This window comes from Anolis sagrei, chromosome 2 (genome assembly GCF_037176765.1).
Source record: "Anolis sagrei isolate rAnoSag1 chromosome 2, rAnoSag1.mat, whole genome shotgun sequence".
Taxonomy (NCBI): Eukaryota; Metazoa; Chordata; class Lepidosauria; order Squamata; family Dactyloidae; genus Anolis; species Anolis sagrei.
The window spans coordinates 186461384-186486216 of record NC_090022.1 but is presented as its reverse complement, the minus strand read 5'-3'; the positions used below and the strand labels follow the sequence as shown (position 1 = coordinate 186486216).

At 43.9% G+C, this 24833-nt stretch overlaps 1 protein-coding gene across 1 annotated transcript; it reads left to right on the top strand.

Annotated features, from left to right (window-relative positions):
- Nucleotides 1-12731: 12731 nt before the first annotated feature.
- LOC132767717 (transcription factor Sp5-like) lies at nucleotides 12732-24522 on the top strand. Its single transcript, XM_060762974.2, has 2 exons — nucleotides 12732-12789; nucleotides 22736-24522. Exon 2 carries the CDS (start codon nucleotides 22853-22855, stop codon nucleotides 23669-23671), a length of 819 nt encoding a protein of 272 aa, XP_060618957.1. The 5' UTR covers nucleotides 12732-12789; nucleotides 22736-22852; the 3' UTR covers nucleotides 23672-24522.
- Nucleotides 24523-24833: the final 311 nt, after the last annotated feature.

The window sequence follows — 24833 nt, the reverse complement described above, 5'->3', positions numbered from 1 at the left end:
AAGGCAACTAGAGTAGGGGCTTGCCTGATCTCCCCAGGTAACAAGTTCCAAAGGCGGGGGGCCATAGCAGAGAAAGCCCTCTCCCTCATTCCCACAAGTCGAGCCTGTGATAGGGGAAGGGACGAAAGAAGGACCTCTCCAGAGGATTGAAGATATCATGTAGGTTTGTGGTAGGAGATGTAGTCACAAAGGTAGGTGGGTCCCAAACCATTCAGGGCTTTATAGGTGATGACCTGCACCTTGAATTGGGACCGGAAGATGAACGGCAGCCAATGGAGCTCCTTAAACAGGGGGATTGACCACTCCCTGTAATTTGCCCCAGTTAATTGTCTGGCTGCCAAGCGTAGGACCAATTGAAGTTTCTGGGCCGTCTTCAAGTGAAGCCCTACAGAGAGTGCATTGCAATAGTCCAATCTAGAGGTAACTAAGGCGTGGATCACTGTGATGAAGTCAGACTTTGCAAGGTATGTTCGCAGCTGGTGCATGAGTTTTAATTGTGCAAAGGCCCTCCCAGCCACCGCCAACACCTGTGCATCAAGTGTCAGCGCTGAGTCCAGGAGGACCCCCAAGCTGCGGACCTGTGCCTTCAGGGGGAGTGCAACCCCATCCAGCACTGGTTGCCACCCAATACCCTGGTCAGGCGTATGACTGACCTGGCGGAGCTGTCTCGGGTTCCCACCTTCAAACACACTCAAACCCAGAGGATTGTAGAACGGTGCATCCTACCAGAGCGATGAAATGCCTAAATATCACTGCAACCCCTCCTCCCCGCCCCCCAGACCTAGCCTGCTGGTGCACCCCGAAACCTGGTGGGCACAGCTGGGTAAGATTTACTCCACCCAGCTCGTCCAGCAATGTCTCGGTGACGCAAGCCAGATCCGCCCCCTCATCCAAGACCAAGTCCTGGATGACAGATGTTTTGCTGTTGACAGATCTGGGTTTCACAAGCTGGATCTTAAGTCCAGGGGGTCTGTCGTGGAGACTACTACACCTAACCTTCTCCAGGGTCGCAAGAACTCTATTGCGCTTCTCCCTGTTTTTGTATGCTCTTTAAAGCTATTTAATGTGCTGCATTATTTGTTGTTGTGCCTCACCTTGTTCCACAGAGAAAGGTGGGCAAGAAGAAATAACAATAACAACAACAACAGCATATTGGTTCCATGCTTAAAGTAGACCCACATACTTAAAGTAGATCCACATAAACCAGTTGGACATAATTTTAGTAATGGCTAACAAAGAATCCTACTGAATACCACTGATTCCTTTATGTATGATTAAGTTTGGATCCAATCCAACACACTTCCATAAAAATCGTATAGTACACATACTACTACTTATCCTTCTGCCATTCGGAAAAGAACTTCCACAGGCACAGTTGCATTGAACTTTAACTAATCTTTACAATGACTTTGGGGCATGAGGGATGCTGGCTTTGAAAAATATGCTGTCCTCAGCTATATCTGTACTAGAGGCCGGAGGTAGTTATTTTGGGATCCCAGTAATGTGCCTTTCATCATGACAGCTCCACAGGATACTTAGATCTGCTGCTTGATATCTGAGGAATAACTAAATCGGACTGAACATCCAACTAGCCTTGATGAAGTGCTAACCCTGTAGCAGAAACAAAGAGTGGATGGATTGTGTTAAGATAAGTGCAGATTTAATCAGACTCAACACTTCATCATGTTTCAGAGTGTTAACTTCCTACGACCAGGGCCACTTCCAAGAGTGAAGCAGCAAGTTAACTGTGTCTTAAAAGCAGAGCATCTGCTTCACATACAGAAGGTTGAAGGTTCAATTCCTGGCAACTCCACTTAAAACGAGAAGGTCCCTGTAATATGACAAACCTTTCTCTAAGCCTTGGACAGCTGCTTCCAGTCAGAGCAGACAAAAGTGAACTAAAGGAACAAATTGCCTAACTTGATATAAGGTCATTAGGACAAGAAAAGCAATGTTCCTGTTGGTCAATGACACATTGTCATTATCTCGCTCTTGCTGTGCAAATAACAACATTCCTACATGGAATCATTTCCATAGAGAAATTTTCACATGAGAAACATATGTATATAAAATGGAACAAACATGGATATTTGTATATTTCTTCATGTACAGTGATACCTTGAGTTAAGAGTTAATTCATCTAGTAACTGAACTTTTAATTCAAATTGCTCTTATCTCAAATCATGTTAACTCTTCCGGCCCTCTGAACCCCCTTTTTTGTTATGTGTTTTAAAATAAGAAAATATATTTTATAACTAATAAATAATGGATAAATGCACATTCACATGGAACAATAAAAAAGAAAGATCAACTTTTAAATGGGAGAAGCACAAAGTTGTGACACAATGGTAGAAGCATAACGTTGTGGCAAGGAAGCACGAAGCACAAAGTGAAGAGGCAGAAGCATCATTTTCTTCATACTCTACTCATTCCAGGCTCCCTCCCTCTCTTTCTTCCTCTCCCTCTCCTTCTTCATGAAGCCAAACACACCAGGAATAAGAACCACACAAAATCAACGAAGCCAAAGTTTCTCAATGCGGAGAAGAGCAAAGTGGACAGCAATCTCCCAAAGCAAACAAAAGCACAAAGCATGGGGGCTACTCTCTTGAAGCTTTAAATCCCTGTGCTCTTGCACTAGCACTTCCTCTGGCGCTAACTGTTAATTCAAAACTTTGCTTGTATGTCAAAATGAAACCTGGTCCAAGTGAAAGCTCTTAACTCAAGATGTTCTTAAGTTGAGATGCTCTTATGTCAAGGTTCTACTGTATTATTCGTAATAGCATTAAAGTATATAATTACTCTACACATACAAACTAGGTCCTAAATTACCCTAAAGGCGTTAAATCCAATCTCATCTTGGAAATTAAGCAGTGTCATCCCTAGTTAGTATTTGTATAGGAACCAACAACAAATACTAGGTGCTGTAGGCTAGATTTCATAGGACGGAACTGGCAAAACAACCTCTGAATATTCTTTGTCTAAGAAAGCCCCATAGAATTCATGGGCTACCATAAGTCATTCCATAGCTTGAAGACACACACTGTGCATAACATATACAGGCAACTGGAACTATAAATCATAGAATTGAAAGGGGTCCACATGCCATCATACTCCACCTCTGCAGAAACTCAATCTATAATCCAGCCTGTTTTTGAAGCTATCCAGAGAAAGAGACCTGATCATCTTTCTATGCATTTGCTTCCATTGCCAAACCACTGTTTCCAACAAAAAGTTTCTACTAACGTTCATCAAAAACTTCACCCATTAGTGATGGATCACAGATTAATATTATGTGTTTTAGATAAATAATGCATCGATTTAACTTATAATGCAGTTAACAATTCTCCAGCATAGGATTTGTTCTTGTTGTTTTGAACTATCAAGTACAAGCTGTCCCCAAGTTATGAACAAGATAGGTTTCATAGGTTTGTTCTTAAGCTGAATTTAAGTCAGAACAGATACATTTTGAGAGAGAGAGAGAGAGAGAGAGAGAGAGAGATTTGCACAGGAAAGGATTGTGGCTTTTAGAAAGAAATTAACCACCTCAACTGGGCTCTACAGGCCAATGGATACTCCACCTCAGACATCAGAAGAGCTGCAAGACCAAGAACAAGCCACAAGAGTAAAGATGAAGATCCACCCAGAGGAAAAGTGTTCCTGCCATACATCAAGGGAACTACTGATCGCATAGGGAAGCTGATGAGGAAACACAACATACAAACAATCTACAAACCCACCAGGAAAATCCAACAAATGCTACGTTCAGCAAAGGACAAGAGGGATCCTCTCACCTCTGCAGGAGTCTACCGTATACCATGCAGCTGTGGACAAGTCTACATAGGGACCACCAAACGCAGCGCCCAAACAAGAATCCAGGAACATGAAAGGCACTGCAGACTACTTCAACCAGAGAAGTCAGCCATAGCAGAGCACCTGATGAACCAACCTGGACACAGCATTTTATTTGAGAACACAAAAATGCTGGACCACTCTCACAACCACCATGTCAGACTACACAGAGAAGCCATTGAAATCCACAAACATGTGGACAATTTCAACAGAAAGGAAGAAACCATGAAAATGAACAAAATCTGGCTACCAGTATTAAAAAATTCTAAAATTAAAACAGCAGAGAGAAAAACAGGCAGGGACATCTAATCACCTTTCAAGAAGAGTTTGCTCCAGGCACTGTCAGCCCATTGTATGCTAATCAAGGTGGTCAGTTGAAAAGATTCACACCTAGCCCAACTCACAAAAGCCTTTTGTCTCACCCTGGTCATTCCACAGATATATAAAACCCTTTTTCCCAGCTCCAGCAGACCTCTGAGGATGCTTGCCATAGATGCAGGCGAAACGTCAGGAGAAATGCCTCTAGAACATGGCCATATAGCCCGAAAAAACCCACAAGAACTGAATTAACATCATGGTTTTGGGACCAGGCCTTCGGACAATAGATGTATGTAGAGTTTTAGAGAGACATAGACTGGAATGGCAATATGACTGGCGAGACTGTTTTATTGTTTTAATGCTGTTGATGTATTGTTTAATTTATGATTTATGTTAATTGCGGTTTTTATTGTAACTGTTATATATTGGCATCATATCAGGTGCCCAATGCCAGGTATTGAATTTTGCCATCTGTGTGTAAACCACTTTGAGTCCCCCCTGGAGTGAGAAAAGCGGTATATAAATGCTATAAATAAATTAATTAATTAACACTGTTGTGGTGTTTGCTTTGCAGTCTGTGCCCCTGTTTCTATGATAACTGAATTTTGGAAAATTTGGCTTGTTGTGGAAGCAAGGATTGGGGGATAAGCTTCAGTGGAGATACCTTTTCCCTATGATAACTCTTCCAGGAGTGAATTTCCCTTCATAGGGATAGATTTCTCTCACTTCCTGTTGTCCCACCCCTGTTCTTATCTGTGAGTCATTTGTAAGTTGAATGTATTGTCGAAGGCTTTCATGGCCAGAATCACTGGGTTGTTGTAGGTTTTTTGGGCTATATGGCCATGGTCTAGAGGCATTCTAGGATGGTCTAGAATGCCTCTAGACCATGGCAATATAGCCCAAAAAAACCTACAACAACCCTGTAAGTTGAATGTTTGTAACTCAGGGACTGCCCATAGTTTCTCACTGAAATAAAGCATATCCTGGGATTACCTTGGCAGGATCGTATATTGAAAGGAGATTTGACATTGAGAGTGACTTGTCCGAGGTCACTCAGTGGGTTTTTGTGGCCAATTGGGGAGTTGAAGCTTCCTCTCCTGGGCTCCTAATTAAGAACCTAAACCTCTGTACTTCATTGGCTGTACATTTTGGAGATACTGAAGTATAAAATAAGGCAATTTAATAATCAGACTCTACAAGCCACTGTCTCTTCATAGAGTTTTCAGAAATGGAGATGATGTCACATTTTGCCTGCAGGTCACAACTTCCCTACCCTGACCTAAACTTTGAACATGAACATTGTGGGGAGGTAAAAGGAATACCAATCCAAAGAGACAAAATAGCAAACAGCTACAATGCTTCTGGGGCTCTCTCTATGGCACCGGTAGAAGAGCTTCCTGCCAATTTATCCCACCCACCAGCCATTACCTGACCTATCTGTTCTCCCACCATGAAATGCCACCTGGATATCCATCCCTCTCTGTCTCAACCCAGCAATCACAGCTTGGTGCCGTCTTCAGCGGGCTCTTCATCAAAGTGTCCTGTTACACTGGCCAACACACATTTTGTTGTCTCAGATGTGCTTCCTTGCCACAACTTTGTGCTTCTACAATTTTAAAGTTGATCTTTCTTTCTTTTTTAATTGTTCTATGTGAATGTGTATTTATCCATTATTTGTTATGTATAAAGTACATTTTCATATTTACATGTAACAAACAAATTGGGGCTGGGGGGGGAGGGACAGAAGAAAACAATAGCATTCCAATGGTAAATCTGCTTTGAGATAAGAGCATTTTGAGTTAAGAGCTCAGTTGTGAAAGGAATTAAACTCTTATGTCAAAGTATCACTGTATATATTGCCAAGATATTTCATGAGGTATATGGAAATACATAATATCTCCAAGAAATCTCAGGATATATATCATCGGTGATCACTCATGGCCAAGTGTGATTGCCTTCCAAGTGTAGGGTCTTGGTGGTGGGTCCATAGGTGATTGTAGAGACCTATTCTTGACCTGTATGTTCCTTCTCAGTGAGGACAGCAGTTTCCAGGTGGAAAGTGGTCCCGACAAGGGTTGGCTTGACACTCTTTCCTCTTGACACGTTTCTCCCTTTCATCCTCCATTTATGCCTCTTTGAATTCCACAGCACTGTTGGTCACAGCTGACCTCAAGTTAGAGTGCTTGAGTGCCAGGACTTCCCAGTTCTCTGTGTCTATGCTACAGTTTTTTAGGTTGGCTTTAAGCCCATCTTTAAATCTCTTTTCCTATCTACCAACATTCAGTTTTCCGTTCTTGAGTTGAGAATGTAGTAACTGCTTTGGGAGACGGTGATTAGGCATTCGGACAACGTGGCCAGTCCAGCATAATTGATGGCGAGGATCATTGCTACAATGCTGGTGGTCTGTTTTTTTCACCTGTCTTCCCAAGAGATTTGCAGGATTTTTCAGAGGCAACGCTGATGGAATCATCACAGAAGTTGAGTGTGACATCTATAGATAGTCCATATTTCACAGGCATACAATAGGGTTGGAAGGACAGTAGCTTTATAAACAAGCATCTTGGTCTCCCTATGAATGTCCCAATCCTCAAACATTATCTACATTTTTCATTTGAAAAATGCTACACTCGCAGAGCTCAGGCAGTGTTCTATTTCGGTGTCGATGTTGACTTTTGTGGAGAGGTGGCTGCCAAGGTTGTGGAAATGGTCAATGATTTCTAACATTACACCATTAAGCTGTATTTCTGGCTTTGCAGAGGGATTGGCTGGTGACAGCTGGAAGAGCACTTTGGTTTTCTCAATGTTCAGTGAGAGGCCAAGCTTTTTATATGCTTCTGCAAAGGTGTTTAGATTGGCTTGAAGACCTCAGGATACATATTTGCTGGTGCACACCTCCTTGCTATCTCCCTGTGTATATGCCAACATACATTATAGAATCATAGAGTTGGAAGAGACCTCCTGGGCCATCCAGTCCAACCCCCTTCCAAGAAGCAGGAAAATCGCATTCAAAGCACCCCCAACAGATGGCCATCCAGTCTCTGATTAAAAGCCTCCACACTCTGGGACAGAGAGTTCCAATGCTGAATAGCTCCTACTGTCAGGAAGTTCTTCCTAATGTTCAGATGGAATCTCATTTCCTATCATTTGAACCCATTACTCAGAGTCCTAGTTTCCACGGCAGAAGAAAACAAGCCTGCTCCCTCTTCCTTATGACACCTTTTCACATATTTATACATGGCTATCAAGTCTCCTCTCAACCTTCTCTTCTGCAAACCTCTGAGGACGCCTGGCATAGATGCAGGTGAAACGTCAGGAGATAATGCTTCCTTTATTTATTTATTTACAGTATTTGTATACCGGTTTTCTCACCCCGAAGGGGACTCAAGGCAGTTTACACATAAGTAATGGCAAAATTCAATGCCAGTACAAACAATTACAATCATACAATACAATTAGACATATTATTATTATTATTATTATTATTATTATTATTATTACTTTATTTGTACCCCGCTAGCATCTCCCAAGGGACTCGATGCGGCTTACATAGGCCGAAGCCTCAGAACACAATACAACAATACAATACATAAAGCAAATTAAAAACAGTTAAGCAGAGTAAACAATAACAGTAACAATACATCAAAACAATTATTAAAACTGGGCCGGCCAGAGTAGTGGGTACAGAATTAAAAGTGCTGATATTGCGGGAGGAATATAGGATTATAAAATAAGTGCAGTGTGTGGTGTACAGTGATCGTGGATCTACTAAAGTGCATCTGGGACTTGGTATTGAGGTTCCTAATCTGCAAAGGCACATCGGAACAGCCAGGTTTTCAAGTTCTTCCTGAAGACTGCCAATGTAGGGGCCTGTCTAAGATCTTTTGGGAGGGCGTTCCAAAGTCGGGGGGCCACCACAGAAAAGGCCCTGTCTCGCATCCCCACCAAGTGCGCTTGTGACGCAGGTGGGACCACGAGCAGGGCCTCTCCAGATGACCGGAGTGAGCGTGTGGGCTCATAGATGGAGATGCGGTCACGCATAAATCAAGTTAAGACAATACATCCACAAGCAATAAAACAATAATTAAAACAATAAAACAGTCTTGTCCATTGAATTGCCATTCCAGTCATTGTCCTTTTGAAATGCTGCATACATTTACGCAAACTCTAAGATCTTCCGGGGACGCCCTCCTCTCGGTCTAACTACTGTCTCAAGCGCAGTTGGTGGGGACGAGAGAGAGGGCCTTCTCAGTGGTGGCCCCCCACCTCTGGAAAGCCCTTCCAAGGGAAATAAGACAGGCCCCATCCCTCCCCTCCTTTCGTAAGAGCTTGAAGACCTGGTGGTTTCAACAAGCCTTTGAAAATGGCCAGTTCTAGCTCAGCCCTACACATTGTCGAATACGGGCTTATTCTTCCTACCAATTACCCAGATCATTTCCTCTAGTCAGCCCCGGAATGAACAGCCACAGACCCGTACCTAATATTATTGTTGCCTGCCATAGCATTGCATTTAATTCCCGGGCCCCCTATAATTTTTGAACTTGCACAAATCTTGGCCCAGCCTTTTAAATTTTTTAAATTGCCTTGAACAGGCAGGATTACTTTTAATATATGTGTGTTATGGCGACAATTTTTATGCATATTTTGTTTTGTTAATCTTGTGGTTATGTTGTTTTTACTTTGTATGTTCTGTGTTTTTTACCTGGGAACCGCTCTGAATCCCCTCGGGGAGATAGAGCGGTATATAAATAAAGTTGTTATTATTATTATTATTATTATTTCTACTGCTCGAAGGCCAGGTCCCAAAACCATGATTTTAATTTCTTTCTAAAAACCAGGAGGGAGGGAGCAGATCTTACCTCATTTGGGATTGTGTTCCATAGGTGAGGGGCCATAACTGAGAAGGCCCTGTCTCTCGTCCTGCCAGACGCATCTGTGCTGTTGACGGTAGCGAAAGCAGGACCTCCCCGGATGATCTTAGATTACGAGGTAGGACGTAGGAGTGGATACGTTCAAGTAAGCTGGGCCAGAACCGTATAGAGCTTTATAGGTCAGAACAAGCACTCTGAATTGGGTTCGGAGATGGACCGGCAATCAGTGGAGCTGGCATAGCAGGGGTGGTGGTATGCTCCCTGTATGCCACCACAGTTAGTAATCTGGCTGCTGCCCTTGGACTAGCTGAAGTTTATTATTATTATTATTATTATTATTATCATTATTAACTTTATTTATACCCCGCAAAATCTCCCAAAGGACTCGATGCGGCTTACAAGGCCAAGGCCACCAACAACAACAGCATAACAATACAACAATAAAACTCATAAGCAAATAATAAAACATCAAGCAAAACAATAAAACACTAAAACAATGACACCATGACGCATTTAAAACCTAAGGCCGGGCCAAATGTAATGGACAAATTTAAAAAGTGCTGGACTTGACAGGTGACATGTAGAGGTTTTTTGGAGGTAGGTGCAATGTGCAGACAATTCTGATCTCTAACAAAGTGCATTAGGGACATGATGCCAGGGAGTTTCCTAATCTGGAAAGGCACACTGGAACAGCCAGGTCTTCAGGTTCTTCCTAAAGATTGCCAACGTTGGGGCTTGTCTGATGTCCTTGGGGAGAGAGTTCCAGAGTCGGGGGCCACCACAGAGAAGGCCCTGTCCCTCGTCCCCACCAAACGTGCTTGTGACGCAGGTGGGATCGTGAGCAGGGCCTCTCCAGATGACCGAAGGGAGCGTGTGGGTTCGTATATGGAGATGTGGCCATGCAGGTAGGTGGGTCCCAAACCGTTTAGGGCTTTGTAGGTGAGCACCTGAACCTTGAATTGGGACCGGAAGATAAATGGCAGCCAATGGAGCTCCTTAAACAGGAGGGTTGACCTCTCTCTGTAAGGAACGCCAGTTAACAACCTGGCCGCCAACCGTTGAACCAGTTGGAATTTCCGGGCAGTTTTCAAGGGCAGCCCCACGTAGATCGCATTACAATAGTCCAATCTAGAGGTGACTAAGGCATGGACCACCCTGGCCAGATCAGCCTTTACGAGGTATATGGTTGCAGTTGGTGCACGAGTCTCAATTGTGCAAAGGCCCTCCTGGCCACCGCCGACGCCTGAGCCTCAAGCGTAAGTGATGAGTCCAGGAGGACACCCAAACTGCGGACCTGTGACTTCAGGGGGAGTGTAACCCCGTCCAACACAGGTTGCCACCCTATACCCCAATCCGGTTTACGATCGACCAGGAGGACCTCTGTCTTGTCAGGATTGATCTTCAGCTTGTTCATCCTCATCCAGATAGGCCAAGCACTCATCCAGCACCTGAGGGGCTTCCTTGGAGTTTGGTGGAAAAGAGTAGTAGAGTTGTGTGTCATCTGCATAGAGATGGCACCTAACTCCAAAACTCCGGATGACCTCTCCCAGCGGTTTCATGTAGATGTTAAAAAGCATCAAAAGTTTCTGAACCATCTTCAAAGGCAGCCCCACGTAGAGCGCATTGCAGTAATCTAGAACATGGCCATACAGCCTGGAAAAGGCTTTGAAAGGCAACAGATCACAGGAGCTGTCTTCATAGACCTGTCAGCAGCCTATGATACTGTGAACCACCGCCTCCTCCTGAGAAAAATGTATAATATCACAAAGGACTACCACCTCACCCGCCTCATAGGAAACCTGCTACAAAACAGGAGCTTTTTTGTTGAGTTCCAGGGCCAGAGAAGCAGATGGCGGAAACAGAAGAACGGCCTGCCTCAATTGAGCATGCTTGCTCCATCCATGTTCAACATCTACACAAATGACCAGCCACTGTCAGAAGGGACAGAGAATTTCATCTATGCTGATGATCGTGCCATTACTGCTCAAGCAGGGAGCTTTGAGATGGTAGAACAGAAGCTTTCCGAAGCTCTAGGTGCTCTTATTGCCTACTACAGGGAAAACCAGCTGATCCCTAACCCATCTAAAACACAGACATGTGCCTTTCATCTCAAGAACAGAGAAGCATCCCGAGCTCTGAAGATCACCTGGGAAGGAATCCCACTGGAGCATTGCAGCGCACCCAAATACCTGGGAGTCACTCTGGACCGTGCTCTTACCTACAAGAAGCACTGCCTGAACATCAAGCAAAAAGTGGGTGCCAGAAACAATATCATATGAAAGCTGACTGGCACAACCTGGGGATCACAACCAGACACAGTGAAGACATCTGCCCTTGTGCTGTGCTACTCTGCTGCTGAGTACGCATGCCCAGTGTGGAAGACATCTCACCGCACTAAAACAGTGGATGTGGCTCTTAATGAGACATGCCGCATTATCACGGGGTGTCTGCGCCCTACACCACTGGAGAAATTACACTGCTTAGCCGGTATTGCACCACCTGACATCTGCCGGGAAGTAGCAGCCAATAGTGAAAGGACCAAGGCAGAGACAGCTCATCCCCTGTTTGGGTATCAGCCAGCATGTCAACGACTTAAATCTAGACATAGTTTTCTAAGATCTACAGAGACACTCGCTGGAACACCTCAGCAAGTGAGAGTTCAAAAGTGGCAGGCTCAAACCCAGCACCTCAACCAATGGCTGATACCAAATGAGAGACTCCCCCCTGGGCACACAGAGGACTGGGCGACTTGGAAGGTGCTGAACAGACTGCGCTCTGGCACCACAAGATGCAGAGCCAACCTTCAGAAATGGGGCCACAAAGTGGAATCCACGACATGCGAGTGTGGGGAAGAGCAAACCACTGACCAATTGCTGCAATGCAACCTGAGCCCTGCCACATGCACAATGGAGGACCTTCTTGCAGCAACACCAGAGGCACTCCAAGTGGCCAGATACTGGTCAAAGGACATCTAACCAACTACCAAACTCACAAGTTTTGTATTTTTCTGTTTGTTTGCTTTGTTCTGTTAGAAATGTAATATAATGGACTGGTTACTCTGACACGACAAATAAAAGCCTGGAAAACCTACAAGAACCCAATAGTCCAAAACAGTTCTGGTCCCAGGCATTTGGGATATGGGACACTCCAACCATAGTGTGTGAAGGCTCTGCCCAAGCCATGGCCTTTGCACCCCCTCCCAAGAAAAAGGGACAGCACTGAAGTCCCTCTGCCTGTGTCTCCTTGCCTGCCTGCTTGCCCTGCACCTTGGGAGAGATAAAAGGCGAGCAGGCCCTCTCCCCGGCTGGCCCACCAGCCTCCTCAGCCCCCTTTTGCATCCATAACAAGCGGCCCAGCAGGGGGGCCCGGCACTTAAAGGCGACCGAGCCAGGCCCCCGCTTTGAAATCCCTCAATCTATTTTAATGATTGGTTCGCTCGCCCGACTTCAAAGGCGCCTCCAGCCGCCACTCCTGATTGGCTGAAGGGGAGCCAAAAAAACAAAGCCAAAAGAAAAAGAAAGAGGGAGGGAGCGAGGGGGACCTTTGGGGTGGGATCGCGAAAGCTTGGGAGGGGAGGAACATCATCGAAGAGATGCAGGTGGGAGAGGAAAAGAGGGACTTCGCAGGGAGAGATGGAGAGGAGCAAGATTCCGGCTCCTATCCCGAGATTGTGACCTCTCTGTGCGGATAGTTTTGGGGGAAAGCAAGCAGGACGCTGGAGAAGTGGGGCAACCTCTTCCCTGCCTTCATACAGGTAAGATCTCCACTTCGGCTTGAGTTCTGGCCAGTGGGGAAGAGCTTTAGCCAGGTTTCAACCCAACAGGTGAGGCTGCGCCTTCTTTTTTAACCTGTTGGTTTTGCTGCCTGAGCAAAAGAGGGAAGGCCCTTCCAACATATCCCAGAATATCAAGGCAGAAAAGCCCACAATATTTGAGTGTGGACTCAGGGCCCTTCCACACAGCCCTATATCCCAGAATATCAGGGCAGAAAAGCCCACATTATCTGAGTGTGGACTCAGATAACCCAGTTCAAAGCAGATATTGTGAGTTTTCCTGCCTTGATGTTCTGGGATATAGGGTTGTGTGGAAGGGCCCTGGGTTATCTGAGTCCACACTCAGATATTGTGGGATTTTCTGCCTTGATGTCCTGGGATAGAGGGCTGTGTGGAAAGGACTGGGTTATCTGAGTCCACACTCAGATATTGTGGGATTTCCTGCCTTGATATTCTGGGATAGAGGGCTGTGTTGGAAGGGACCTGGGTTATCTGAGTCCACACTCAGATATTGTGGGATTTCCTGCCTTGATATTCTGGGATATAGGGCTGTGTGGAAGGGCCAGACGTGGGAAATGGCAATCCCACATGTGTGCTCATAGAGATCTCATTGAGATCAGAATCAATTTTGCAAATGATTGTGGTCTGGTCTCCATTGTTTTGAATGCTGAAACTATAGAATCATAGAGTTGGAAGAAACCTCATGGGCCATCCAGGAAAATTGCATTCAAGCACTCCCGACAGATGGCCATCCAGCCTCTGTTTAAAAGCCTCCAAAGAAGGAGCCTTCACCACACTATGACTCTGGAATCCTGGGTTGAAAACTCTGCTTGGCCATAGGGCAAGTCCAGCTCCTCCCACACAGGTGTATAGAATCCACATTGAACTAGATTTTTTTTTGTCGTGTCAGGAGTGACTTGAGAAACTGCAAGTCGCATTTGGTGTGAGAGAATTGGCCGTCTGCAAGGACATTGCCCAGGGGATGCCAAATGATTTGATGTTTTTATCATCCTTGTGTCCCCATATGAGGAGCTGGAGCTGATAGAGGGAGCTCATCTGCCTCTCCCTGGATTCGAACCTGCAACCTGTTGGTCTTCAGTCCTGCCGGCACAGGGGTTTAACCCACTGTGCCACTGGGGGCTCAATTGAACTGGATGATATGGCAGTGTGGACTCAGATAATCCAGTTCCAAGCAAATATTGCGGATTATCTGCCTTGATATTCTGGGTTATATGGCTGTGTGGAAGAGTCCTCTCACTCTCAGTCACAGAAGAAGGCAAAGGCAAACCCCTCTGAATAAATCTTGCCAATGAAACCCCTAAAGGTTGCTGTAAATTGGAAACAACTTGGAAACACACAACAAGATATATACAGTGCCTGTTTCTAAAAGATACCAAATCCATCTGAGGCCCACACAGCTGTATAGAATTCACATTGAACGGGATTATATGGCAGTGTGGACTCAGATAATCCAGTTCCAAGCAGATATTGTGGGATTTTCCTCCTTGATATTATGGGTTATATGGCTGTGTGGAAAGGCCCTTAGTCAGGCTAGATGCATTCAATAACAAGTTGCTTCCTTGGCGTACATATTATAATGGCAAAGACAAAGTAAATGAAGTAGGACGCTAGTTCATTGGAAGAGTATTGCTCTACCTGGAAAAGGTTGAATGTTCACTCCCTGGCATTTCCAATCTTCCTTTGAAACCCAAGATTGCTACTGTCAGTCAGATGTGACAGCATTGGGCTTGATGAGCAAAAGAGGCTGAGCTTTGTATAGAACTTTTCTACCTCTGAGGATGCTTGCCATAGATGCAGGCAAACCGTCAGGAGAGAATGCCTCTAGAACATGGCCATATACCCCAAAAAACCCTACACAACCCAAAACTTTCCTATTTACCTATAAATAGGAACTTTCACCAGCATAAGGCTTAGATCGGGATGCAAAGCCTACAACTTTTGGCTTTACCCCATGTGGCCTCACAGCTGGAAGCACCCCATTCACTTTTCCCTACAACCCACTGAGTTGAAAAGGGGCCATTCCCAAGTAGCAGCCACTTACCAGTGCTTTGAGTGGATAGGAGTATATTGAGATGGATATTACCAGTACTTGCACGCTGCCCTGAGTTCTTTTGATGTAAGACAGGAAAGCAATATTTCAAAAGTCATGTAAAATCTGGCTTGTGTGTACACAGACATGTGGCTTCGAAACCTAAAAAATTCTCATTGGAAACACCAGGGAGTAAATGTTCAAGCTTTTAGAGCTAGAGCACATACTCTTCCACTGAACTATGGTGTACTCTTTCTTTTACTCAGTCCTGGAAGAGATTTACACATAGACTGATCTTTTCATTGTATAGTGTAGTAGTCAGAGGCAGCCCTAGGTAATTTTCAATGGTAAGCAAACAGTATTTTGCCCCCCCCCCCCCCACCAATATATATTTTCTGTTCATCGTGGGAGTTCTGTGTGCCATATTTGGTTCAATTCCATCATTGGTGGAGTTCAGAATGCTCTTTAATTGTAGGTGAACTATACATCCTAGTAACTACAACTCACATATATCAAGGTCTATTTTCCCCCAAGAGCGCCCCTGGGCAAAATCAACTATACTACAAATGCTTACTTTGTGTAATGGGTTGAGCTGCCCCTGGTAGTAGTCTACTACACTAGCATAGTGTAGTGGTCTGTGTGCTGGACTACAACACTGGAGACTTAGGACCCTTCCACACAGCCCTATATCCCAGGATATCAAGGCAGTAAATCCCATATTAACCTGAGTGTGGATTCAGATAACCCACTTCAAAGCAGATATTGTGAGATTTTCTGCTTTGATATTATTTATTTACTGTATTTGTATACCGCCTTTTTCAGCCAATTGGTGACTCAAGACGGTTTCCAACAAATCGGTATACCTAAAACATAATAGATAAAAACATTAAACAGTATAAGACATCACAAAAGCAATAAAAGCAACATCATCAGCGTCTCATTATTCTCAAGCATTGTCCAATTCCATTGTCAGGTCATTCGATTTCCTATATTAGCTACTCTGTATTTGTAAACGCTTACTCGAATAGCTCACATTTTATTCTGAGATATAGGGCTGTTTGGAAGGGCCTATAAGGCCCTTCCAGACAGAACCTATATCCCAGGATCTGATCCCAGATTTTCTGCTTTAAACTGGATTAAATGAGATCACACTTCCAGATAATCTGGGATAAACAGAAACCTGGGATTAGATCTGGGATATAGGACCTGGGTGGAAGGACCCTTACCCACTTCCACGGAGCTGCATAAAACCTCACATTATCTGATTTGAACTGGAATATATGGCAGAGTGGACTCAGATAACCTAGTTCAAATCTGATATTCTGGGATTTTCTGCCTTGATATTCTGGATTATATGACAGTGCGGAAAAGCCCTAGGATTCACATCCCAATTCTGCCATGAAATCCAATGGGTGACCTTGGGCAAATAACACTCTCTCAGCCTCACAATGGTAAACCTCTTCTGAACAAACCTTGCCAACAAACCCCTGTGATACCTTTGCCTTAGAGTTGCTACAAGTGTTGATGGCACGCCACAGCAAAAATGTTATAAAGATAAGAAGCGGCAACCACTTATTCTTCATCTAAGGGATTTTATTATTATTATTCTCCGTTCTTATAACAGCACCAAGATTGTGGTTACTGTGACCACTGCCAGCCCTCGGGGGTAGGTCACCAGACATGCTCCATTCACTTCACTCTCTCCCTCCTACCACCTGCTCTTAGTCAGCCCCAGCCAAGGTGAGTGGCATTCCTTGACTGTCAAGATGTGTTACTCAGGAGTAATCCCGTGTACAAGAACGGGAAACTCACCCAAAAGCCATTGTAGGATAAACAGGACACCAGCACAGCCTAATAGTCCCAATAGTAAGAGAGTGTAGGGCAGGATAGGATAAGCAAGCAATGACAATGCATGACAGAAGCAGGAAAATAAATTCTGGAGCATGTATGTTATTCTGAACTTCACCCTGCAGAGCTAACCCTCATTATGAGGTTGCTGTGAAAATCATAGCGATAATATTTTGCTTTCTCTAAGATGAAGAACAAATGGTTGCTGCTGCTTATCGTTATTATAGCTTGTTTGTTGTTGTTGTTTGCCTTCAAATTATTTCTGAGCTGGGAACATGTGGGCCCCTTATACACAGCTATAAAATCCAGATTATCAAAGTGGATAATCCACATCATTTGTTTTAAACTGGATTATATGACATTGTTGTAAGTTTTTTGGGCTATATGGCAATTTCTAGAAGCATTCTCTCCTGACATTTCACCTGCATCTATGGCAGGCATCCTCAGTGGTTGTGAGGTCTCATAGATGCAGGCGGGTGCTGAAACTTCCAATTCAGATTGGAGAATCTGTGGTTGCTGCATATTGTGGGGGGAGCTCAAAAATGGCAGTGGCCGTGTCCCTGCTGTATGCAGCGACTGTATGAAAGCATTAAGGGTGACGCTGTACAAGTATGGTAGAAGAAAATCTATTCATCAGGATTTGTGGACTGAATGTGGTCCTGATGATGAGGTGAAGGGGCACCTCACTGGGAAGGTGTAAGTGAAGGGCGGAGCAAGCTACAGGTGTCCGGGGTGCCCGGGGTATGGAAAAAAGAGATAGAGTGGCTCTGGGCCCAGAAAAACACACCTCTTTTACCTGTCTGGCCCACCCTTGTATCCTATTACCGTACCTCCTCCTCTGCCTCAGATCTCGCTCCTGAAGACTGCAGTGAAATGGTGCAGATTCACAGGTGCCAGATGTGAGAGGCAGAGAAGGAGGTACAGTAATAGGAAAATTACCATATTGAAATAAAATCTGATGCTTTTAAAAATTTTATTTGCTGTGTGTTGGAAGAGGGGTAGTCTTATACAGCGAGTATATCCCAAACTCTATATTGTAACTGGAAAAGTTGGGGGTCATCTTATCTGCCCAGTCATCTTATATGCCGGAATATACAGTTATTATCACAGTAGCCATAGTGACCATGCTCTGATGCTCTCCAGGTTAGACTATACATTGTACATAGGACTGCCTTTGAAGGCTGTTGACAAGTTAAATGATTTGAAAATGTTGCCATTTTGCTAAAACTCATTGTGTTATTGTGTACCTCCAAGTTGTTTCTGATAGAAGGCAAAACAGAGTTGAGAGAACATGATTTGCCCAAGGTTACTCAAAGGTTTAATCTGAACCAACACAAATAACTGTCAATCCAATTCTGGGCTCTTTTTTATTGCTCTGTAATACTACTTGGGTCCAAGATACCTGATGGGCAACTGACCCCAAAATAACCCTCACTATACACTCAGATGCTTTCTAGGAAAAGGAGGAAAGTCTTTCTTAAGGTGCTCAGTTTATGAAATCTTCTCCTCAGAGAGTTGTACCAGCTGCAGACCCTGACGCCTGTTCAGTAGCTATCCGAGACTTTGAGAGGTAGTGGTAGTTACAAACTGACAAATAAATAAATAAAACATATTTACTTAGAAGTGAGTTCAGTCGAGGTGATGATGTGAATAACTCCCAACGAAGCATACATGCATCTCTAGCATTCGCTTAGGTGGGAAGAGCAGGGCAAGGGTTCTGCAAAGATAATACATCTGCATAGAGTGTTTTCTACCTGGCCTTACTGTATGCTTTAAGTCAGAACTAATCTATGTATATCAATGATATTAGTGCTGAGAACTAGGTACTTTTTGTCCTGTATGTGAAAGGATACTGAGAAAGATTTGAAAAACCTTTAATCTGTTGAAACAACCATCCTACTTTTCTTAAAAAATTTATAGAAAATGTGTAAAGGTTGAGCATTTTTTATCTGGAGATCTAAAAACCAAAACTGTGTACATGTGTAACTGAGATAGTGATACTTTTGCTTTCTGGTGGTTCCGTGTACACAAAACTCCTTTCATGTACAAAATTATTTAAAATATTATGTATAAAATTACCTTCAGGCTATGCGAATAAGGTTTGTATGAAATATACATGGATTTTATGCTTTGACTTAGATCTCATCTTCAAAATCTCTCATTATATAATAATAATAATAATAATAATAATAATAATTGTGATTTTGAAATAATTTTGTAATAATTGTAATAATTGTGATGATGATGATGATGATGATGATGATGATTTTGTGATACAAAATCCAGCATATAGATCTCGTTTGCTGTGACATACTGTGTTTTTGTGTCAATAAAATTATTATTATTATTATTATTATTATTATTATTATTTTATTCATGTACCCCACCTCCATCTCCCTGAGGGGACTTGTGGTGGCTTACTGATGACACAAAGTGCATAAAACAAAACATAAAATGAACTACAAAATACAAGTATAATGAAATAAAACATATGGCATATAGAACAACAATTAAAAACAGCGCACAATAACCTATGGCGACAAGCTACCAAAGATCATAGCCAGACAGTAAACAAAAAGACAAGGGAGTTAGATAGTGCTAATGTGTAGCCATGGAACAAGGACGTGGGATGAAGTGTAGTGCTGTGTCATTATTGCATAAACCACTAGGGACTAGATGTTCTCAAAAGCTTGTTTAAACATCCAGGTCTTCAGATCCCTACGGAAGGAGGACAGCCTGCCTAATCTCCCTGGGGAGGGAGTCTTAGAGCTGGGGGGGCACCACCAAGAAGGCCCCCTCCCTCATCCCCATCAACCGCGCTTGTAATGGTGGTGGGACCGAGAGGAGGACCTCCCCGGCATATCTTAACATTCATTCAGATTCATGGAGGGGATGCGGTCACTAAGATAGGCAGGGCCCAAACAATTTAGGGCTTTATAGGTGATGACCTGCTCATTGAATTGAGACCGGAAACTTATACACAAGTATTCCAAAATCTGAAAAACATTGAAATATGGAACTCTTCTGGTCCCAAGCATTTCAGATAAAGGATATTCAATCCGTTCTACACATCATGAATTTTTCAGATAAATCAATGATATGTAAGAGGTTATTGTATTGTCGAATGCTTTTATGGCTGGAATCACTGGGTTGTTGTAGGCTTTTCAGACGATATAGCCATGTTCTAGAGGCATTCTCTCCTGACGTTTCACCTGCATCTATGGCAAGCATCCTCAGAGGTAGTGAGGTAGTCAGACCTCACTACCTCTGAGGATGCTTGCCATAGATGCAGGCGAAACATCAGGAGAGAATGCCCCTAGAACATGGCCATATAGCCCCCCCCCCCAAAAAAAACAACCCTACAACAACCCACTAAGAGGTTATTGTTTTCTATTAAGTGAGAGAGAAACAGCTGGGGCAGAGAGACTAGTACAACGTATCAAATTCATCTGCCCTTTTGAAATTTAGATTCTGGGATTTCCCAGGGAGCAGCTCATGTGTGAATCACAGCAGCTATATACTCAGTGTATTACAGGGAGGTGTAGGATAAAGCCTTCTAGATTTTGTTGAACCAGGATAGCCAATGGTGATGAATCTTGGGAGGAGTTGTCATTATGTGCCTTCAAGTCAACTCCAACATATGATAACCCTACTATAGGGTCTTCTTGGTGAGATTTATACAGTACAGGGAAGGTTTGCCATTGATTATGTGAAACAGGCTTATCCAGTAAGTTTCTACTACAAGTAGGGTTCAACCTAGTTCAACCCTCAAACCACTATACTATGCTGGCTCCCTAACACTGGATGTTGTAATCCAAAAATCCCCCACCTCTGGCATATGATTTTCTAAGGCACATTTGATGGGCATTGTACCAAACAATCCTTGGTCTGATCCACCAGAGATAGTTCATGTGCACTTAGGGTCTTGTCTTTCTGGAAGAGAAGTGGTATGTTTGGTAAGAAAAGCTATGCCACAAAGAAAGAATGCAGCTGATGTTTAACAGGTTGGCAATATCAGGTTAACTAGTAACTATCTACTTCCAGATCTGAAGGATATACTGTAGTCGACTAAAAGGAGGGAAGACGTATCAATGTTAAACCCTTGGAAATAGTCCTCAAGTGTTGTTCTTAGTCCATCAATAAAAGCTGGAGTATCCTTTAACGTCTGAAACAGAAAATTCCTGTTGCAGTGACATTTGGGTACATCGCCATGAGTTGACATTTCCCCATTATAAATCCAACCATAAGTAAGAGACTTGCTTAATCGAAGTACAAAATAAGACTTCTAATTGTTATAGGAGTAAGACAAAGCTATATCTCTTGAGCCTCTACTTTCAAAGACAGCTCTTGTTTTTCCATGGTCTGTATCAAAAGAAAAGTCTGATGTTTCCAGATTTGCTGGGATTTCCCACATCCAAAAAGAATAGAGTAACATCAATTAAAGCCATACGTAGCCAATGGGAGATACATGAGGGTTAAGAGATCATCAGGAACATCACTTCAATCAAAACATAACTCAGGGGAGGCGCACACTTTAGTATCCAAAGGAGGGTAGAGCACTCTTTTCCTAAACACCAAACACTTCACAAAATGATAACGGTACACAACAATAACAACAAACAACTTGAGCTCCAGGAGACCAAGGTTCAAATCCCTACTTGGCTATGGTAACCCACTGAGTGAGCTTGGAAAGGTGGGAAATCTCTTAGTCTCAAAGGAAGGCACTGGCGGGGACATGCTCTTTGATTGTAGGTGAACTATTCATCCCAGTAACTACAACTCGCATATGTCAAGGTCTATTTCCCCCCAAGAGCGCCTCAAGAGCACCCCTGGGCAAAATCATCTATACTGCAAATGCTTACTTTGCGTAATGGGTTGAGCCGCCCCTGAATTCCTTGCCTTGAAGGCATTATTTATGTGAAGAGCTGTTAGATCAAGGCCGTCTTAGGAGACCATCTATGGTTAGGACCCGGATGGCAGATTGAGAAGGTAGGCATACAGCTCAGCCTTCTCAATTCCAGCAAGAAATACTGAATTTCTACATAATTCATAAACATCTTTTCTCAATTTTAATCTTTATATATACTTTAGCATATGCCAGTTTTATACAGAACTTTTGCTCATTGTCTTTGTTTTTAAAGGGGCATAAACACTCTGGTTTCCATGGTTTATTTAAGTATTAGCAAAAGACCCAAACAAAATAATTGTGGAAGCTGTAAGATCTGAAGGACAACAAGGTCATTTGGTTCCTGGTCTAAACCCTTGGGATCTACTTTATGCTTTCCATACATTAAGTTTCTTGGAAGTTTGGCTGCACTCTACTCTTGGGAGTGACTTGGGAAACTGCAAGTTGCTTCTGGTGTGAGAGAACTGGCCATCTGCAAGGACGTTGCCCACGGAACGCCCAGATGTTTGATGTTTTACAATACTTGTGGGAAGCTTCTCTCATATCCCCTGCATGGGGAGCTGGAGCTGACAGAAGGAGCTCATGCGCACTCTCCCCGGATTTGAACCTCCGACCTGTCAGTCTTCAGTCCTGCCTGCACAGCAGTTTAACCCATTGCACCGGTGTCTATAAATGAAAAGAAGCCTTCCTGGGGAGATAGGAAAGGAAAGCTGAAAGCTTTTGCACACTCGCCAAATGTATCTGTATAATGCCTTTAATAGGGTTCCACTTGAAGTTATGATAATCCAAAGTGGAGATGAGGACCAGAGGACACTTTCCCCATATTTTTAATGGTGCAATAGTAACAGTGATGGCAATATAATGTTAGTAATTAATAGTTTAGTGAGTTACTTTCTGGACTGCAGATTGGTACAGAGAAGAAAAAGTAGGGATTTATGTCAAAGCTCAAAAGTCTACTTTTCAGTGTTAATATTGATTTTGGGATGAGGAGAAACTCTTCAGTCTTTATTGTGTTGCAAGATAACGTCAACTCATTTCAAACTTGAAAAACTTAATGCAGTTAAGGATTAAGGATTATTAAAGTTTATGCTGAGAAGAGTCTTTCTTTTTCCTCTCTACTCTAGGCCAAGACCCTCATCTCATCTCCAGAAGGAACCTTTCCTTGCAATCCCACTTTTGTCACATCATCCACAACTTCCTGTTCCTCTGCAAGCCATCCAGGATCCTATGAGTCAGCAGAGATGTTCCAGCTCTGGAGCAATGAGATGCCATCAGGTTCCCACACAACCATGGCTTTTGGGCTGCCCAAGGTGCCATATCATGGCCAGATGGTGCCTGGTGGTGGCAACAGTTCTGGTAATGAACTGCCCCTGACACCACCAGCTGAGCCTACCTATTCCTTCGAATTGTCTTCTGTGAAGATGTTGGCCCCTTCAGTGGCCCCTTCATACACTTTCTCAGAAGCCCAGGACTTCTCCAGCTTTTTGCAAGGCCCTCGGCCTTTGGGCCCAACGGTTCCTCCAGGGACCACATCAACTGATGATGCCCCATGGTGGAGCCTGCAGCAACCTAGCAGTTTTTCTCTGAGCCGGCCATTGGTCTTAAGCCCCCAGCCGCCCCTTGCTGCCCTCCTGCAAGGCACCCCCAAGGCGTTGCTGGGCACAGCCCGCCGCTGCCGTCGATGCAAGTGTCCCAACTGCCAGGCAGTGAATGGGGTAAATGAGGAGCCTGGGAGGAAGAAGCAACATATCTGCCATCTGCCAGGTTGTGGCAAGGTCTATGGCAAAACGTCTCATTTGAAGGCCCACCTCCGTTGGCATGCAGGCGAGCGGCCCTTCATCTGCTCCTGGCTGTACTGTGGGAAAAGCTTCACCCGCTCAGATGAGCTGCAGAGGCACCTCCGGACACACACAGGTGAGAAGCGTTTCGGCTGCCAAATGTGCCCTAAGAGGTTCATGAGGAGTGACCACCTGGCAAAACATGTCAAGACCCACCAAGGGAAGCGCATGCGGGGCATGGCAGTGATGGCGGCAGCAGCAATCGGCATCAAGAGGGAATGAAATGTCGGATGGATTGGAAGACATTGAGCCAGAAGGGTTTAGTGGAGAAAGACTTATGATACACTTGAGCTTACATCCCAACCCTCAATTCAACAAGGCCGACCTATTAATTTGCATTCATTTCCTCAAGACACTGGGTTGAAAGGGGAATTCCCAGTCAGAAATATGTTTGGACCTGTCTCACAGAACTGCAGTCTCTGAGGAAGAGAGAATAATCCATTGGACTGAGGCAAATCCATACCAAGAAAAACCTCTCATACTTGCATACTTCTCCAGCTGTCTGAATTTGACAAGGACAGTCCTGATTAATTCATTGCAATCCCACTATTGAGGCAGCTTTTAAAAAATTTCCAGTTTATCTTTTCTCTCATTGCCCTCAGCTTATTTCAGTCCTGCAAACTGAATTCAAAAGTTGTGGCACTGAATTAAGCACAAGAAGAGTTAGGATCTTTCGTGTCCCAGGAGCTTTGTGTGTTGGTCATCTTTAAAAACTTTTGCCATCTTTCCTTTCCATTTTACCCTATATCCATGTATGTATAAATCAAGATTTGTGGGGAGAAAAAGAACAGAAGAAAGGAAAAGATCAGCAAACACATTCACCTGTCTTCTTCTGCCTGCTCCTATTGGCTTGAGGAGGACTGAGGCACATCTCTCTCCATACTGGGAAACTCCCAGATTTACCTGTGTTTACATGGCTACTGAGATGACATCACATTTGAACCGATGACATCACTTGGCATATGACTATGGGGATCTTTGTTCAGGAAGAGTGACAGGCTTCATCCCCACTGCACTGTAACTAAGATGGAGACACACACTTTGGCAGTTGCTCTCCTGTGATGTATACCTGAAGTAATAATTAAAATCACTCATACTGAAGGCTACTGTGTCCTTTCACATGTGGGTGGGTCAGGGGGCTAAGGAGTGTTGCACCCCCAAAGAGGATCCATGTACAGCACACAACATGTAGGTTTGCTAGATGAAAACTGGAGATGGTTCCTGAATCTTTAATTGTTGGGCAGAAGCAAGAATGGCAGCTAGTTGTGTGACAAGCATCCCCTGCTGAAATCCACTTTTCTACATCTGCATGAAATGAACAGGAGCTATCTCTAGTTTTCAATCTGGCCATTTTGCACGATAATATGTGCTTGCATTATGAATC